The sequence below is a fragment of the Pristiophorus japonicus genome, chromosome 3 (assembly GCF_044704955.1).
Source record: "Pristiophorus japonicus isolate sPriJap1 chromosome 3, sPriJap1.hap1, whole genome shotgun sequence".
Classification (NCBI taxonomy): domain Eukaryota; kingdom Metazoa; phylum Chordata; class Chondrichthyes; family Pristiophoridae; genus Pristiophorus; species Pristiophorus japonicus.
Window position 1 is genome coordinate 295153315 of NC_091979.1, and position 18202 is coordinate 295171516.

The window sequence follows — 18202 nt, forward strand, 5'->3', positions numbered from 1 at the left end:
ATTTTTAAATAGAGAAATTTTTGAGTCTGACAACTACAGCCCCATTCCTGTAGCAAATGAAGAGGAATACAGAATGATAATTAGTCGATTCCCATTTCATGACTCTGAACTTGAAAAGGTCAGTGGCATTATTGCGATAATCTTTAGATTTATCTTGTTAATCACCCAAATTTGATTCTGGTATGTTTGCACTGCAACTTTAGCGAAACTAAGAAGCAGTTTCTGCTTCACAGAAGTATTTGCAGTAAAGCTCTGGAGTGTGGCCTCAACCCGATTCGAGAGGGAACTTCTTAGGTTTACTGCTTAGGTTTAACACCGCATGGAGTATAATCCACTGATAAGTCAAAGTTTTTTTTTGTGCTTGACTTAATCAACGTAAATAACATAGTGTGACTATAGTGCTAAAAAAATTATCAGATTATCTGCGTCAAGTAATTTTGATTTAAAAGGAATAGATTGTAGAAACTATTTTACCAAATCCGCAGGAGGTTGGTTGAAGCTTGTGGAACTGACGGTCCAAAATGTTGCTAAGCAGTATATAAACAATGTTCTGCCAGGTGCGAATGGATACCATAGTGACTAATCTGAGATCAGTAGTTACAGTATAACAGTACCCCAAGTATCCAATAATGTATTCTATTATACCTTCAAATTTATTTCCTTTTTAAATGGGAAAAATTGGAAGATGCAGCAGTAGTGTTGTGGATCCTTTAACTTTGGCATCAGGTTTCAAATCTGATCCACACTTTAAAGTCTCACCTCTAGCTTGGGCAGTCTTGATCGAAGGGTCGAGTAGATATGAAGTTTCCACACAATTTAACATTAAGAGTAAGTTGGCACCCTCACAGAGATGGAGACAGTTAGTGTAGGAAAATGAAACATTGGGCCCAAATTTAGCCAGTACAGATTTCTGGCGCACTCATCAGAGGTGCGCCGCTTTTGTAGAACTTCAAGGGCGCCAAAAATCTTTAGGCCGAGTTTGGCCGCTACCCAGCCTCTCCTCCATGATGGCATAGTGTGGCAACTGGATTTGGGGGCATAGCTCGGTCCCGGTGCTGAAATCAGTGCCGGGACCTCTGCACATGCACGCTAGAATGTGCGTGCATGCGCAGTAGCTCCTAGCCCTCAGAATCTGGGAGTGTGTGATGCAGGCTGTGTGGGAGGGGCCGACGTTCGCCGTCCCTATCCTGGGCCGAGTGGCCTGCCGCACAGGCCGGCCGCTGCCTTCCTGCGCTGAGAGCTACGAGAGACAGGTTGGTGGGGGGAGAGGGAAGAGTTTGGGGGGTGGGGGGGGGAAGGGGAAGAGTTTTGATGGGGGGAGGGGGGGAACGATTGAGGAAAGAATCTTCAAAGATTTTCCAGTACTTTAATATCTAGCTATCTTTACTAAAAATATACTCCGTTTAATCAGGCTGAAAGCACCTACACCCTGTCCAGTCTCGCTGATTGAGATTTAAAAAAAAAAACTAGCATTTGGAGGCTACCTGCGATGATCTCTTAATTCACCGCAGGGTTTTTCAGAACGTACAAAAGTGGCCACTTACTCTGGCCTAACTTAGTTTGGAGTAAGTTTTAGCTGACTAAACTGCTTAAATGGCCAAAACAGGCATAAGTGGCTGTTAAGTGGCTTTTGGGAAAAAAAACTGAACTGAAAAAAAAAATAACTAACTCACTTACACTGGAACAACTTAAATGGGGAGAATTGCGAATTTTAAGTTGCTCCAAAAAAAGAGCGACCCCTGAGGAAACTTGGGGCCCAAATTATACCTTTGCAGTAAGGGCTGCTCTTTGAATTTGTGTGAAGGCATATAATTAGGCAGTGTAGGGGGTTACCCTACATATAACTTGTGAAATACTTGACTGGAATATTGTTGATCGCTGATGCTTTTTTAAAAAAAAAAGTAAAATCACAATTTTCCAGCATTGAAGTTGCTAATTTTATTGAGCAGAAATTTCATCCTGAAACACTACTGGAAACATTAACTCCTCCAACCACACCTTCCGTGACCTTCCAAAGTATTAACTAGACTTAAAAAATACCACAATTGGTGCTATTTTCGGCTCTATTTTTAATGAGCATGAATATTGGGATGGGATGTTGCCCTTTTGCTTTTCAAACATACTGCTGTTTGCTACCAAAGGGCATTAGCAGCATTGTTGTTTTTTTCTTTAGGCAAAATGAGACCAACCCTGCTGAACTCCCTGTTCCAGAAACCTAACTCTCTTGTCCACAATTAAGAATTGATTGGGTGACATTGTAGTGGGTCTATTATAGTTATGGGCTCAATTTTACCCGAAGCCGTTTTTTGACGTACTTCAAGAGTTACTCCCGTTTTTTTTGAGGCCCAACTACACAACAAAAAAATCATCCAACTTTCCCCATTTGAATTGTTGATTTTGGCGCCACTTAGCTTATCCTTTTAGGTATGGGGGTGGAGCCTAAGATCTGCGCCAAAAAGATCGGGTTGCCAGGATATCGTGGGGGACATTGCGGGCTGAGGCTGGAAAGTGAAACATGCAACACATTCTGGCCAGCTCACAGCAACCTGCACAAGCACCTTGCACGTTGCAGCAGCATTCCAGCATTAAATTATTGAAGTGTTTATGCCAAAAGTTTATCGCCCTCCCCCTCGTGGCCAGTGCCACTCCTAACCCTGGCCAAAAGGTCATGGGTGCCACTGCTAGCCCTGGCTGAAAGTCCTTCTCCCTCCCGGTGCTGGTTGCCACTCCTAACCCTGACCGATAGGCCTCCCCTCTCTCCCCCTTCTCTCCTCTCTTCCCCCCACCCCCCCCTTCTCTCCTCTCTTTTCCCCCCCCCCCCTTCCCCCCCTTCTCTCCTCCCTCTCTGCTGCTGCTGTCTGGGCCGTGGAACGGCTGTGCTGATTCTCTTACCTGCGCCGATTTTGTTAACTGCGCAGAAGGTTTTTCCGAGTGGTCTCAAATGCCGTCCTAAGAAAAATTGGAGTAAATCGGAGCTGGCCAAACTTACTTAAATGGCCAAAATTGGCATGGGTGGCAGGTTACGTCCCCAATCGTAGCCTAAAATAATTCTACCTTAGTGAATTACGCTAGTGCAGAAACTTTGGGAAACTTGGAGATTTTAATTTACTCCAAAAAAATAGGTGTACGCCAATAAAACGGCGCAGATAATTGGGGAAAATTGAGTCTATAGTTTGCACATGTGACAGTGTTCATTTTAGCATTATATTTGTCCAAAAAATAAGAACTAGATTTTGAATGTGCCTATAAAGTATTTTGAATTGCATATGATTTAACCTGTTAATATATATTTCAAAGGAGAGCAGAGGAGTTATCACCGGTGTCCTGGCCAATATTTATCCCTCAACATAACCAAAACAAATGATCTGGTCATTATCACATTGCTGATTGTGGGAGTTTGCTGTGCGCAAATTGGCTGCCGCGTTTCCTATATTACAACAGTGACTACACTTCCAAAAAGTACTTCACTGGCTGTAAAGTGCTTTGAGACGTCTGGTGGTCAGGAATGGCGCTATATAAATCCAAGTTATTTTTTTAATATATGTAGAGTAAGTCTTGGAATTAACTTTAACTTGAAGTAAATTATGAATGGTAGTCCTTCACCTAAGCGGATCTGTATTTTGGATACATATAGTTTCAAACTTCTTCCTTTTTTGAATACTTGTTGGCTATTTGGTCAATGATCTAGTGTTGTTTTCTGTTTCCTCACATTTCCCTTTTAAAGTGCCCTACTTCAGGGTGGTTTGGTTGTGCGCTTTTCTACAGTTACTTTTAATCCTCTTTAATTTTAGTGATCTGTTGCTGTGAGGTCCTGCCATATTTTCTTGCAGATAGTAGTGTAATATTATAGCAGTGTTTTTCATCTATAAGAGAACTATTAAAAGTATTTTGATAAGTTTGATTACAAGTCAAAACTGAGATGAATCTCAGACCTGCTATTTGGATTCTTGTGCTGTAATGCAGGGAATCACTGGGCCATGAGAATATAGTCATGTTTGTAAGCTATAATGCTGTGCAGTCCAAAAAATGTTCAAATATATTTTCTTTTTAAATTGTTCTAAATGTTTTTTTTATTTTTGCATAGCAACCTTTTCCAAAGAGATTTCCAGTGTCTCAGTCAGTACCTGAGATCTACAAGGAGTTCAAGGAATTCATTTATGCAAGCCTTAAATTTTCAGAGTCTCTTCATCGCAGGTGAGCATAAGATAGCTCAAGTGCAAACATCATACTGAATGGCTGGGAAGGAAAGCTAAAATACGTCTGCCAATTTTAAGTTTGTTGCAGCTGTTATATACTTTTTGGAAATAAAAACACAAAGTGCTGGAAACACTCAGCAGGTCAGGCAGCATCTGTCGAGAGAGAAACAGAGTTGACGTTTCAGGTCGATAACACTTTCTATTTTTATTTCAGATTTCCAGCATCTGCAGTATTTTGTATGCAGTTATTGGAGATGTAATGAAACTAAACATGGGTGGGATTTGCCAAAGATATTTACTATATAATCCTATGCCTGAAATCTTAATTAATATGGTACTTTTCATGATTATAAGATACGGATTACCTTAATACTCTTACTTCAAATTCAAACTTTGACACAAAATAATTACATTTCTCACTTGTCAAAAATGCAATGTGAAATTTAATGTATAAGATTTTCATTTCAATGTATTTCTCATGTCACATATAAAAGGTGAATAGTTTCTTTGTTTAGTTTTTAGTATATTTCCTTTTTCTCTCTTCTCTTGCTTGTTCTCTGTCCTGTTATGCTACCATGTTATTTGGGTGGTACCTAATATTAGGCGGCCTGAATGATCAGCAATAAGAAGTATAAAAAGTAATATTCAATTTAAAAGTCACCCATGTGTAACAATGACATAGGATATAACCGTAACGAGCAACAAGTGAATGCTAAATACAAAACATTTAATATATATGTCTACCATGAGTTCTGTCCATCACAATTCAGACATGTCTGGATATATGCAAATTTCTGTATTGCTTGAACCTGATTGGCTCAACTACATATTTGTAAAAGAGCAACAGGTTGCAAATGAACAGGTAGGAAACACAAAAATTGAAGCATGGAAAGCAGCTAGAAAAGCTATCAATAAGGAATTACTGGACATATAAAGATAACAAATTAAGCATGAATAATCAACAAATAAAAGAAAGGAGAATCTGACTGAACCAAACCAGCTGCCATTTTGCTTTTCTCACAAGGAAATAAGTTTTGTACATAATAGGCATAAAACAATTACAAACTTTGCATGCAATTGATGACATTCTCTATTTGGAACTATTTTCTGTATTTGAAATCCCTGTAATGATAGTTTTCATCAAAGGCCTTTGCATATTTCCAGATCTAACACTCAAGCTAGCAGGCTCAGCTCTCCTCGTGTGCTTGCACATACAAGTTGATGTTGATGGTAGCAAAATTGGACAGTCCGTGTGTAGCAGAACGTATTTTGTAAGGCCATTCCCCCCCCCCCCCCCCCCCCCCCCACCCATGGAAATGAATGAGAGGGCAAACCCCTGGAGGAGCTATTTTTAGGATAGTGAAAATAACTGGAATGTATTTTCTTTTGTATAAAACATCGAACACTCGGTAAACCATGAACTTTTCAACTGTTTGAGTTAAATTTCCTGAAAAGAATCTTGGGTTATTATATGTAAGTGGTTGCTTACAGCATGTTATATGTGTAACAAATTAAATTTTAAACAATGCCAAATTTCAAGTGGAATCTTTGTATTTTAAAATATATTTTAAATGGTTACATCAGCTACCTTTGTTTGTTTACATTGCGAACTTGTACACAATAATTGTTTCTAAACCTACAACCATTTCTTTTCTGCTATTGTTTCACCGATTTGTATGTGGAAGTTGAAGGAGTCACTTGTTCGTTGCTGTGGATGGCACTGCAACGAAAGCATTTCTACTGATTTGATTGTAGAGATTCTAAATTAATGTGATGTTTTTTGAAAATGTCCTCCTAAGTACTTTTAGAAATGCCCGACAGGCACACTTGATACAGTTTTGTGTCGACATGGTGTTTGTAATGTGACCAGTTGTTGTGAAAGGCTCTTGGTTAGGCAGTTTTACTGAGTGCATTCTATTTATATGGCTATTAATTCTGATTTTCAGTTCAACAGAAATAGATGATATGCTCAGAAAATCTACCAACCTACTGCTGACTCGAACTCTAAGTGGATGTTTACAAAGCCTGATCAAGAAACAGCACATAGGTTTGACTGAAGTATGTCTTTAACACCTAGAAGGTTTTATGTTTGTAAATAATGCCAACCAGCTGGTTATAAGTTACTAGCAGACCATTAGTACTAAACTGAGTAGTTGAAATCGGATGCCATGTGATGGGTAGCCGCTCAATTCAATTGTTACTTATGCAGTAACATTGTTACTAAATCACCTATCCACTAAGGAAAAAAATAACCTGCAAAGGAGGTATTACTGACCATAATTGGCAGCAGTGTCCAGTAAGTGACCCAAGAAGTGAAGTGATTAGTCATTCTCAAATGGTAGGTTAGATCCTGAGTGTACAACTTGCTTATTCAGTTACTTAGTCCAGGATTAAGTATCACATTGCAATACCAAATCCAGTCAAACAATTGTGCAATCTATACTAAAGGCTTAGAGGTTGCAAATTAAACTCTTGATAATTGCTATTGTTCAAGACACATACAACTACTAATCCTGTAATGGACCAGTTCTAGCACTGGCTATAAATTGTATCCTCAGCCTTAGCATCTTTCTCTAAACCAGCTATTTTGGCTTAAAATCATTGGGAATTAAAGTAACGTCTGAGCAAAGAGTTACAAGGATAGTGCCATTAACTGAAGGTTCCTATAATAACAAAGGTCATGGTGGTAAAATCAAGTCAGTTGAAGTTTCACCGGCTAAATTTAACAGGTTGTAATAATTCTGTTCTAATTCAAAATTACAATAGACTCAATCTGTCCACCAATATCTTTATAGTGTCAAACTTTGTAAAAAGCACCTCATGAACTCGTTTTTGAACAGGAAAGATTGTATGTTGATTTTGTCTACTTTATTCAGGATTAGTGAGTATATGAAATAACTGTGCACTTGCAGAGCTCCTGTTTGAAAACAAATCCCTTAGATCTTTTATTACTTAAATTACTTTTGAAAGAATGTTACTCATTAGAAGGTAGGCATGAGAATAGGTCATTCACACTCAGTACTGTTCCTTCCCCTGCCCCCCCCATTGACTTCTTGCTAGGGACTGGCTCCTTGAGCACTGGTTGCCCACTGATATCTCCCACAAGTGACCTTTGATGCTCTTGTCCCCAGTAACACCTTTATTCTCTCCCATCCTGATTGTTGCACCTGATAGGGCCGCCATCTTCACTCCTTTAAGTTCAAGGGGTGTAGACTTAAATGTATCTGACGACAACTGGTTTAGTCATTCATCGTCAGATCTAGCTAGAACGAATCAAGCACTATTAGGCTGTGCTCCCTTGCGCCAAAACTGCCGCATCCTCGACCTTCACTGCCCAGCCCTGAACGCACATCCTTCTCTAGTTTTGTTCCTATTTTCCCTCATGTCTCCTCCAAGTTCATCTTGTCCATGAGATCCACCTCCTGCTCTCTTGACCATAGTCCCACTAAACTGCTGACCACCCAACTTTCCTTCCTGTTCCCACGCCAACTGATAACTGTCTCCCTCCCTTTCAAAACTGCATCATCATCGCCCCCCTCAAAAAAAAAAATCCATCTGTCCTTGCAAACTATCACTCCATCTCCAATCTCCCTTTCCTCTCCAAAGTCCTTGAACGTGTTGTTGCCTCATTATTCTGTCACTATTTTCCACAATTCCATGCTTGAACTTCTCCAAACAGGCTTCCGCCTCTGCCAGAGCACTGAATCAGCCCTGATCAAAGTCAAATGACACCCTCTGTGACTTTGTGGTAAGCTACCCCTTCTCGCCCTTCTTGACCTCTCTGAAACCTTTCATACGGTTGACCATGCCATCCTCCTCTAATGCTGCTTCTCTATTGTCTAGCTGAGTGGGACTGCCCGCGCTTGGTTCCACTCTTGCCTATCCAATAGACAAATCATAGCCAGAGAATCTCGGCCAACGTCTTTTCTTCCTGACCCCGGACTATTGCCTCTGGAGCCTCCAATAGTTCTATCCTTGGCCCCTTCCTATTCCCCATCTACATGCTGTCCCTCGGCGATGTTATCCGAACGCATGATTTCACCCAGTTCTGTCTCAATTCTTCCACTGCCTCTGTGTTGTTGGCCTGCTTGTCCGATATCCAGTTTTGGATGGGCTTCAATTTGCTTATGTTACATATTGGGAAGACTGAAGCCGTTGTCTTGGCCCATTTCCCCACAAGCTCTGTTTTCTTGTCACTGATCCATCTCCCGCTCCAGTCTGACTCCAGTTTGCTACCTCTGCATCCTATTTGACCCCAGACTGAGCTTCTGACTCTATATCCTTTCCATCACAAAGTTTCCACCTCCGTAACATTGCCTGTCTCTGACCCTGCTCACCCCATCCTCTGCTGATAGTCCTCGTCCATGCTTTGGTCACCTCCAGACTCTACTATTCCAATGCTCTGCTGGCCAAACTCCCAACCCCAACCTGTATAAACTTGAGCTCATCCAATAATCTTCTGCCTGTATCCTAACCCTACCTGTATCTGAACCCATACCAAATCCCGCTCACCTATCACCCATATGCGCACTGACCTACATTGGCTCCTGGTTCACCAATGCTCCATTTCAAAATTCTCACCCTCGTGTTCAAATCCCTACATGGCCTCACCCCATCTTATCTCTGTAACCTTTTCCAGCCGTACAACCTTCTGAGAACTCTATGTTCCCCCTACTCTGACCTCCTTGTGCATTCCTCATTCCCTTCACTTCACCATTGGCGGCTGTAAATTCAGCCATCTAGGTCCTAAGTTCTGGAATTCACTCCCTCAGCCATCCCACCTCTCCTTTAAGCCTCCCCCACCCCCCCCCCCCCCCGCCCTTAAAACTCTCTTCGACCAAACTTTTAATTACACCTTCAATAAAGGTACCATATAAATGGTGATTGTTGTAGTTATGTAGTTATTGTAGTTGTATTATTCATATGTGAACCTCAACAATGACTGCCCATGGACTATTTAACAATGAGAGACATCATAGTTAATCTAAATCCTCTCTTCACTTGCCATCATATACACACACATCCAGGAGGGGATCATTGGACAGCGATGATTAACTCCTTAGTAACTGAGCCATGCAGCCCAAACAAGTTCAAGGGTCAGCTACTGATCTGTGCAAAGTTAGCTGGTGTTTGCCAGGGTGATGGTAGGGATTCTATAATTGGCCTCAGTTTCACTGGATTAGAGAAAGGAAAATCATCTAGAATTCCCATTCCTGATTACTATCCGTTATTCCCACACAAAAGTATATGCATGTGGACCTCGGTCAAGGACAGTATTGGGCTCAGCTGTGATGCCACCTATGGCTGGTGAAAGAAACAGCCAGTACTCACTGCTGTGGCTGACGTGTTCCTCAGCCAACTGGTCATTGCACTCCCCGAAGACAGCTGGACCTCCTGCGGCGCCAGGCGATCTCCTCCTCAATGGTGACGCGATGACTGGAGCTCTTCTGCCCCACTGGTGACCTGGCCTCTTCTCCTCCTCCAACACATGGTGAGCATCATGGCTGCGACCCCCCCCTGACCTTCCACTCTGAACCCCAGTGGGCCACTGTCCTTCTCAATGCTTGCCCCCAACCAACATTCGGACCACCTACCATCAAGAACGCTACACAGCGCTGAGCCTGCGGCCAACATCTTGCCGTAGGCAACTAGGCTCATACAACAGGGTCGTCTTGGACCCCCTTGCCACTGGATCAAGACCTTGCTCAGCTAAGCCTGTGTGGTAGTCGGTGTGCAACGACCATCCCACGTTAAAAGAACTCGCGCACAGACATCTTCCACTCCTCTAATATGAAGTTCGGGACCTGGAACGTCAGGACCCTCACGTACAACACCAACAGCGACAGGCCGGAACGCTGCACTGCCATAGTTGCCCGGGAACTTAGACGCATTGATATCGACATCGCTGCCCCAAGCGAGACCCGGCGGGCGGGGGAAGGCCAGCTCAAAGAACAAGGTAGAGCTTACACCTTCTTCTGGAAAGGGAAACCAGAGTAAGAACGCCGCCTCCACGGAGTCGGCTTTTCCATCAAAAATGAGCTGGTCGACCGCCTCAAAGACTCCCCCTGCCGGGTTAACAAACACCTCATGACTCTTCAACTCACCCTATCCCAAATCAATGCACCACAGTCATCAGTGCATACGCCCCAACACTCGATGCAATGGATGAGACCAAAGAGAGTCTTTACTGCAGCCTCAAAATCCCTGTCCCGCGGATAACAAACTGATCCTCCTCGGTGACTTCAACGCAAGGGTCGGCTCCTCTGGGGAGGCGTGATTGGCAGAGAGGGGGTAGGGAAAGCCAACTCCAGCAATACCCTACTCCTGGCAAATAGTCTAGAACATAAACTTCTCATCACCAACACCTTGTTCCGCCAGAGGGACAAATACAAAGCATCGTGGCAACACCCTCGCTCCAAACACTGGCACTTGCTCGACGATGTCATCGTCCGAGCCAGGGATCGCAAGGATGTGTGCATCATCCGCGCCATGACAGGGGCTGACGACTGCTGGACGGATCACCGCCTAATCCTTCCATCATTGACATCAATATAGCCCCAAAGTAGAGGGGGCAGCAGAAGCATTGCCGCAAAAAAGTCAATGCTGGGGCACTTAAGGACCCAGCTGAGAGAGCCGTATACAGTCAGCACCTCATAGCTAACCTGGCGCGCCTTGTTGACCCTGAGATGCAAATGCCCACAACGCTTGGTCTGCCCTCCAGGCCTCCATTACCAGCGCCTGCGAAGAGACGCTCGGTCACTCAACCAGGAAACGCTAGGGTTGGTTTGATGAGAATGATCTCCTGAGCTAATAGATCGCAAGTGCAGGGCATTTCTGAGCCTTAAACAGCAACCCAGCTCTGGAGCAGCAGAGCAGCAATACAGATTGCTCAAGGCTGAGGTCCAACAAAAAAGTCAGGACCTAAAGAACAGATGGTGGATGGAAAAAGCACTGGAGATACAGCAGCTGGCCGACAGTCATAATGTGCGAGGATTCTTCATCACAGTCAAGGACACCTACGGTCCAAAAACCCAAGGCCCCACCCCACTGCTGGCCAAGAATGGGGAAACTCTCATCAAGGACATCGAGGCAGTCGGGGCCCGCTGGAAGTAACACTTCGAAGATCTCCTCAATCGAGACTCTGCCTTTGACCCAAGTGTTCTCGACTCGATCCTGCAACATGCCACCCGCCACCACCTCGGCAAAACCCCAACACATGCACGAGGTAGAAAAAGCCATGATAGTTTAAAAACAAGAAGGCTACGGGAGTGGATGGAATCCCTGCTGAAGCATTGAAGTATGGCAGAGAGGCACTGCTGGTGCGAATACATGACCTCATCCCTCTCATCTGGAGGGAGCAGAGCTTGCCAGGAGATCTCAGAGATGCAGTGATCGTGACCATCTTTAAAAAAGGGGACAAGTCCGACTGCTATCAGCCACTGGGAAAGTCATCGCTAGAGTCCTCCTCAACAGTCTTCTCCCTGTGGCCGAGGAGCTCCTCCCGGAGTCGCAGTGCGGATTTCGTCCCCTACGGGGCACAATGGACAAGAATTTTGCAGCGCAACAGCTGCAGGAAAAATGCAGGGAACAGCGCCAGCCCTTATACATGGCCGCCTTCGATCTTACAAAGGCCTTTGACACTGTCAACCGCGAGGATCTATGGAATGTCCTCCTCCACTTCAGATGCCCCCAAAGGTTCGTCACCATCCTCCATCTGCTCTACGATGATATGCAGGCCGTGATCCTTACCAACAGGTCATTACAGACCAATCCACGTCCGGACTGGTGTCAAACAGGGCTGCGTCATCGCCCCAACCCTCTTCTCAATCTTCCTTGCTGCCATGCTCCACTTCAGTCAACAAGCTCCCGCTGGAGTGGAACTAAACTACAGAACCAGTGGGAATCTGTTCAACCGTAGCCATCTCCAGGCCAGGTCCAAGACCACCCCAACCTCTGTCGACAAGCTACAATATGTGGACGACGCCTGCATCTGCACAGATACAGAGCTGAACTCCAGGACATAGTCGACATTTACTGAGGCGTACGAAAGCATGGGCCTTAAGCTAAACATCCGTAAGACAAAGGTCCTCCACCAGCCTGTCCTCGCCGCACAGCACTGCCCCCCCCAGTCATCAAGATCCACAGCGCGGCCCTGGACAACGTGGACCATTTCCCATACAGAAGCCTCTTATCAACAAGAGCAGGCATTGACGATGAGATTCAACACCGCCTCCAGTGTGCCAGTGCTGCCTGAGAAAAAGTGTGTTTGGACCAGGCCCTCAAAACTGCCACCAAGCTCATGGTCTACAGGGCTTGTAGTAATACCCGCTCTCCTGTATGGCTGAGTCATGGACCATGTACAGTAGACACCTCAAGTCGCTAGAGATACCACCAACGATGCCTCTGCAAGATCCTACAAATCCCCTGGGAGGACGACGCATCAACATCAGCGTCCTCAACCAGGGCAACATTCCCAGCATTGAAACACTGACCGCACTTGATCAGCTCCACTGGGCAGGCCACATTGTTCGCATGCCTGACCCAAGACTCCCAAAGCAGGCGTTCTACTCGGAACTCCTTCAAAGCAATCGAGCCTAAGGTGGGCAGAGGAAACGTTACAAGGACACCCTCAAAGCCTCTCTGATAAAGTGTAACATCCCCACTGACACCTGGGAGTCCCTGGCCAAAGACCGCCCTAAGTGGAGGAAGTGCATCCGGGAGGGCGCTGAGCACCTCGAGTCTCATCGCCGAGAGCACGCAGAAATCAAGCGCAGGCAGCAGAAAGAGCGTGCGGCAAACCAGTCCCATCCACCCCTTCCCGCAACGACCATCTGCCCCACCTGTGACAGAGTCTGTGGTTCTCGTATTGGACTGTTCAGCCATCTAAGAACTCATTTTAAGAGTGGAAGCAAGTCCTCCTCAATTCTGAGGGACTGCCTATGATGATGCACTCCAAAGCAGCTATACTCCAAGTAGTCAACCCCTTCAGGTAGCAAATGGAATAACGGCGGGGGGGGGAGAAATTTAAAAAAACAAAATTAATGTAGAATATATCTAATTGACATTGGATTAAACATGATCACAAATGTTTTCTCAAGATAAGTGGAAACCGAAGCCTGCTTTAAACATGCACTGACTTTCACTAATATTAGCAAACTGTAAAATATACCCAATGTCTCATTAACATTACAGTGGAATCCACTTTTAGTGGTCACAGCTTGTCATCATCCTGTGAATATAATATTTCAGGCATGAGTTCCAAACCAAATTGTATGAACCTTGCTTTTTCTACTATCTGTACTGATCTGAAAAAGTTGATTGTACTGATCGATTAATTTAACATGGCACCTTTGATCATGTGGACATCAGCAAAGGTTTGCAACTCTTTTGCATGTAATTAGTGGTTCAGCTATTGGTCCTAATTGAGCCACTGCCATTGGACTCAATATAAAGCTTCTCCACAACTGGTGCAGTATATATGATCTACAGGATGCATGCGACAACTCAAGGTAACTTCAACATCACCTCCCTACCGCGATCTCTACTAGCGAGAAAGACGAGAGCAGCAATGTCATTGGAATACCATCACCCCCACGTTTCCTTCCAAGTCACACACCATCCCATATATTGCTGTTTTTTCATAATCGTTTGGCCAATATTCTGGAATCCCCTACTTAGCACTATCACCACAACAATTGCAGTGGTTTAAGGAGAAGTCCTAGCGCCACCGTACTAGAGGCGCCCACATCCTGAGAAATTAATAAAGAGCTGTTGCTCTTTTGCAATTCCTGCCCACTTACTTCATGCCGATATACTGTTTCAGAGCTGATATGTTGTTTATACAAAAGAAGTTACGATCCAAAACTACTGTCGACTGCTGCAAAGCTGTTTAAACTACCATTGAGTACAACAACAACTTGTATTTTATAGAGAGCCGTTAACGAAATGAAACATCCCAAGATGCTTCATTCTGCTACAAATTTGACACCGAGCCGCATAAGTAGAAATTAGTGCAGGTGACCAAAAGCTTGGTCAAAGAGGTATGTTTTAAGAAGCATCTTGAAGGAGGACAGAGAGGCAGAGAGGCGGAGAGGTTTATGGAGCGAGTTCTAGAGCTTGGGGCCTAGGCAACAGAAGGCACGGCCACCAATGGTTGAGCAATTATAATCAGGGATGCTCAGGACGGCAGAATAAGAAGAGCAGAGACATCTCGGGGGTGGAGCGGCGGGGGGTCGATTGAAGAAGATTAGAGATAGGGAGGGGCGAGGCAATGGAGGGATTTGAAAATAAGGATGATACATAAGAACATAAGAATTAGAAACAGGAGTAGGCCATCTAGCCCCTCGAGCCTGCTCCGCCATTCAACAACATCATGGCTGATCTGGCCGTGGACTCCGTTCCACTTACCCGCCCGCTCCCCGTAACACTTAATTCCCTTATTTGTTAAAAATCTATCTGTGATTTGAATACATTCAATGAGCTAGCCTCAACTGCTTCCTTCGGCAATTCCACAGATTCACAACCTTTTGGGAGAAGAAATTCCTTCTCGGCTCCCCCGTATTTTGAGGCTGTGTCCTCTAGTTCGAGTCTCCCCGACCAGTGGAAACAACCTCTCTGCCTCTATCTTGTCTATCCCTTTCATTATTTTAAATGTCTCTATAAGATCACCCCTCATCCTTCTGAACTCCAACAAGTAAAGACCCAGTCTACTCAATCTATCATCATAAGGTAACCCCCTCATCTCCGGAATCAGCCTAGTGAATCGTCTCTGTACCCCCTCCAAAGCTAGTATATCCTTCCTTAAGTAAGGTGACCAAAACTGCACGCAGTACTCCAGGTGCGGCCTCACCAATACCCTATACAGTTGCAGCAGGACCTCCCTGCTTTTGTACTCCATCCCTCTTGCAATGAAGGCCAACATTCCATTCGCCTTCTTGATTACCTGCTGCACCTGCAAACTAACTTTTTGGGATTCATGCACAAGGACCCCCAGGTCCCTCTGCACCGTAGCATGTAATTTCTCCTCATTCAAATAATAATCCCTTTTACTGTTTTTTTTTCCCAAGGTGGATGACCTCACATTTTCCGACATTGTATTCCATCTGCCAAATCTTAGCCCATTCGCTTAACCTATCTAAATCTCTTTGTAGCCTCTCTGTGTCCTCTACACAACCCGCTTTCCCACTAATCTTTGTGTCATCTGCAAATTTTGTTACACTACACTCGGTCCCCTCTTCCAGGTCATCTATGTATATTGTAAACAGTTGTGGTCCCACCACCAATCCCTGTGGCACACCACTAACCACCGATTTCCAACCCGAAAAGGACCCATTTATCCCGACTCTCTGCTTTCTGTTAGCCAGCCAATTCTCTATCCATGCTAATACATTTCCTCTGACTCCGCATACCTTTATCTTCTGCAGTAACCTTTTGTGTGGCACCTTATCGAATGCCTTTTGGAAATCTAAATACACCACATCCATCGGTACACCTCTATCCACCATGCTCGTTATATCCTCAAAGAATTCCAGTAAATTAGTTAAACATGATTTCCCCTTCATGAATCCATGTTGCGTCTGCTTGATTGCACTATTCCTATCTAGATGTCCCGCTATTTCTTCCTTAATGATAGTTTCAAGCATTTTCCCCACTACAGATGTTAAACTAACCGGCCTATAGTTACCTGCCTTTTGTCTGCCCCCTTTTTTAAACAGAGGCGTTACATTAGCTGCTTTCCAATCCGCTGGTACCTCCCCAGAGTCCAGAGAATTTTGGTAGATTATAACGAATGCATCTGCTATAACTTCTGCCATCTCTCTTAATACCCTGGGATGCATTTCATCAGGACCAGGGGACTTGTCTACCTTGAGTCCCATTAGCCTGTCCAGCACTACCCCCCCCAGTGACAGTGATTATCTCAAGGTCCTCCCTTCCCACATTCCCGTGACCAGCAATTTTTGGCATGGTTTTTATGTCTTCCACTGTGAAGACCGAAGCAAAATAATTGTTTAAGGTCTCAGCGATTTCCACATTTCCCATTATTAAATCCCCCTTCTCATCTTCTAAGGGACCAACATTTACTTTAGTCACACTTTTCCGTTTTATATATCGGTAAAAGCTTTTACTATCTGTTTTTATGTTTTGCGCAAGTTTACTTTCGTAATCTATCTTTCCTTTATTGCTTTCTTAGTCATTCTTTGCTGTTGTTTAAAATTTTCCCAATCTTCTAGTTTCCCACGAACCTTGGCCACCTTATACGCATTGGTTTTTAATTTGATACTCTCCTTTATTTCCTTGGTTATCCACAGCTGGTTATCCCTTCTCTTACCACCCTTCTTTTTCACTGGAATATATTTTTGTTGAGCACTATGAAAGAGCTCCTTCAAAGTCCTCCACTGTTCCTCAATTGTGCCAGCGTTTAGTCTGTGTTTCCAGTCTACTTTAGCCAACTCTGCCCTCATCCCACTGTAGTCCCCTTTGTTTAAGCATAATACGTTCGTTTGAGACACTACTTCCTCACCCTCAATCAATATTACAAATTCAACTATACTGTGATCACTCATTCCGAGAGGATCTTTTACTAGGAGATCGTTTATTATTCCTGTCTCATTACACAGGACCAGATCTAAGATAACTTGCTCCCTTGTAGGTTCTGTAACATACTGTTCTAAGAAACAATCCCGTATGTATTCTATGAATTCCTCCTCAAGGCTACCCCATGCGATTTTGATTTGACCAATCGATATGTAGGTTAAAATCCCCCATGATAACTGCCGTTCCTTTTTCACATGCCTCCATTATTTTCTTGATGATTGCCCGCCCCACCGTGAAGTTATTATTTGGAGGCCTATAAACTACGCCCACCAGTGACTTTTTCCCCTTACTATCTCTAATCTCCACCCACAATGATTCAACATTTTGTACATTCGAGCCAATATCGTCTCTCACAACTGCCCTGATATCATCCTTTATTAACGGAGCTACTCCACCTCCTTTCCCTTCTTGTCTATCTTTCCGAATTGTCTGATACCCCTGTATGTTTAATTCCCAGTCTTGGCCACCCTGCAACCGCATTTCTGTAATGGCCACTAAATCATACCCATTTGTAATGATTTGTGCCGTCAACTCATTTACTTTATTTCGAATGCTGCGTGCGTTTAGGTAGAGTGTTTTAATACTAGTTTTTAAACCATGATTTTTAGTTTTGACCCCTCCTGCAGCCCCTTTATATTCATACATATTGTCCCTTCCTATCACCTTGTTGTTTACACTTACCCCAGTGCTACTCTGCTCTGTTGCCTCCTGCCTTTTGCATTCTTTCTTGGGGTCCTATTCATCTGAGCTCTCACCCACTCTAATTAGCTCAGAGCCCTCTTCTGGGTTCCGAATATTCCTCGCATTGAGGCACCGAGCTTTCAGGCTTGCCTTTTTATTACACTTTGACCCTTTAGAATTTTGCTTTTTGCATTGGGTATCTCTGCCCTCCACTTTTAATCATCTCCTTTCTGTCTTTTGCTTCTGTCTCCATTTTGAAATCGAAGCGTTGCTTAACTGGAAACCAATGTAGTTCAGCGAGCACAGGGGTGATGGGTGAGTGGAACTTGGTGTGAGTTATGACATGGGCAGCCGAGTTTTGGATCATCTCTAGTTTAAGTAGGGTAGAAAGTGGGAAGCCAGCCCATGAGCGCATTGAAATAGTCAAGTCTAGAGAGAACAAGGGCATAGATCACCGCTTCAGAAGCAGATGAGCTGAGGCAAGGGCGGAGACGGGCGATGGTTCAGAGGTGGAAATATGCGGTCTTAGTTATGCTGCTGTTAAACAACTTCGCAGTACTCACAGGTCCTTTTAAACAGCTGAGCCATGCTCTGCTTAAATACTGATTTATAACACAGATTTTGAACACTGCTGGGACACTGTATTTTACCATTTGTATTTTAGAAGTTTCATCAGCTGAGTATTGGAGCTTTTACATAATGGGCCGAAAATTCAGCCTCGCCGGGCCTGT

The 18202-nt window shown here is 44.1% G+C and overlaps 1 protein-coding gene across 16 annotated transcripts in view; it reads left to right on the top strand.

Moving 5' to 3' along the window:
* The window catches only part of exoc6 (exocyst complex component 6), a 281622-nt gene that overhangs the window by 113866 nt on the left and 149554 nt on the right, over positions 1 to 18202 (top strand). For all 16 annotated transcript variants that reach the window (XR_011592777.1, XR_011592770.1, XR_011592771.1 and 13 more), the window contains 3 exons: positions 13 to 118; positions 4085 to 4194; positions 6143 to 6254. Coding sequence is in view for 7 of the 16 variants with exons in the window: in XM_070876819.1 (XP_070732920.1) it covers positions 13 to 118; positions 4085 to 4194; positions 6143 to 6254 (328 nt within the window). In the remaining 9 variants the exon portion in view is untranslated. The remainder of the gene's footprint in view (positions 1 to 12; positions 119 to 4084; positions 4195 to 6142; positions 6255 to 18202) is intronic.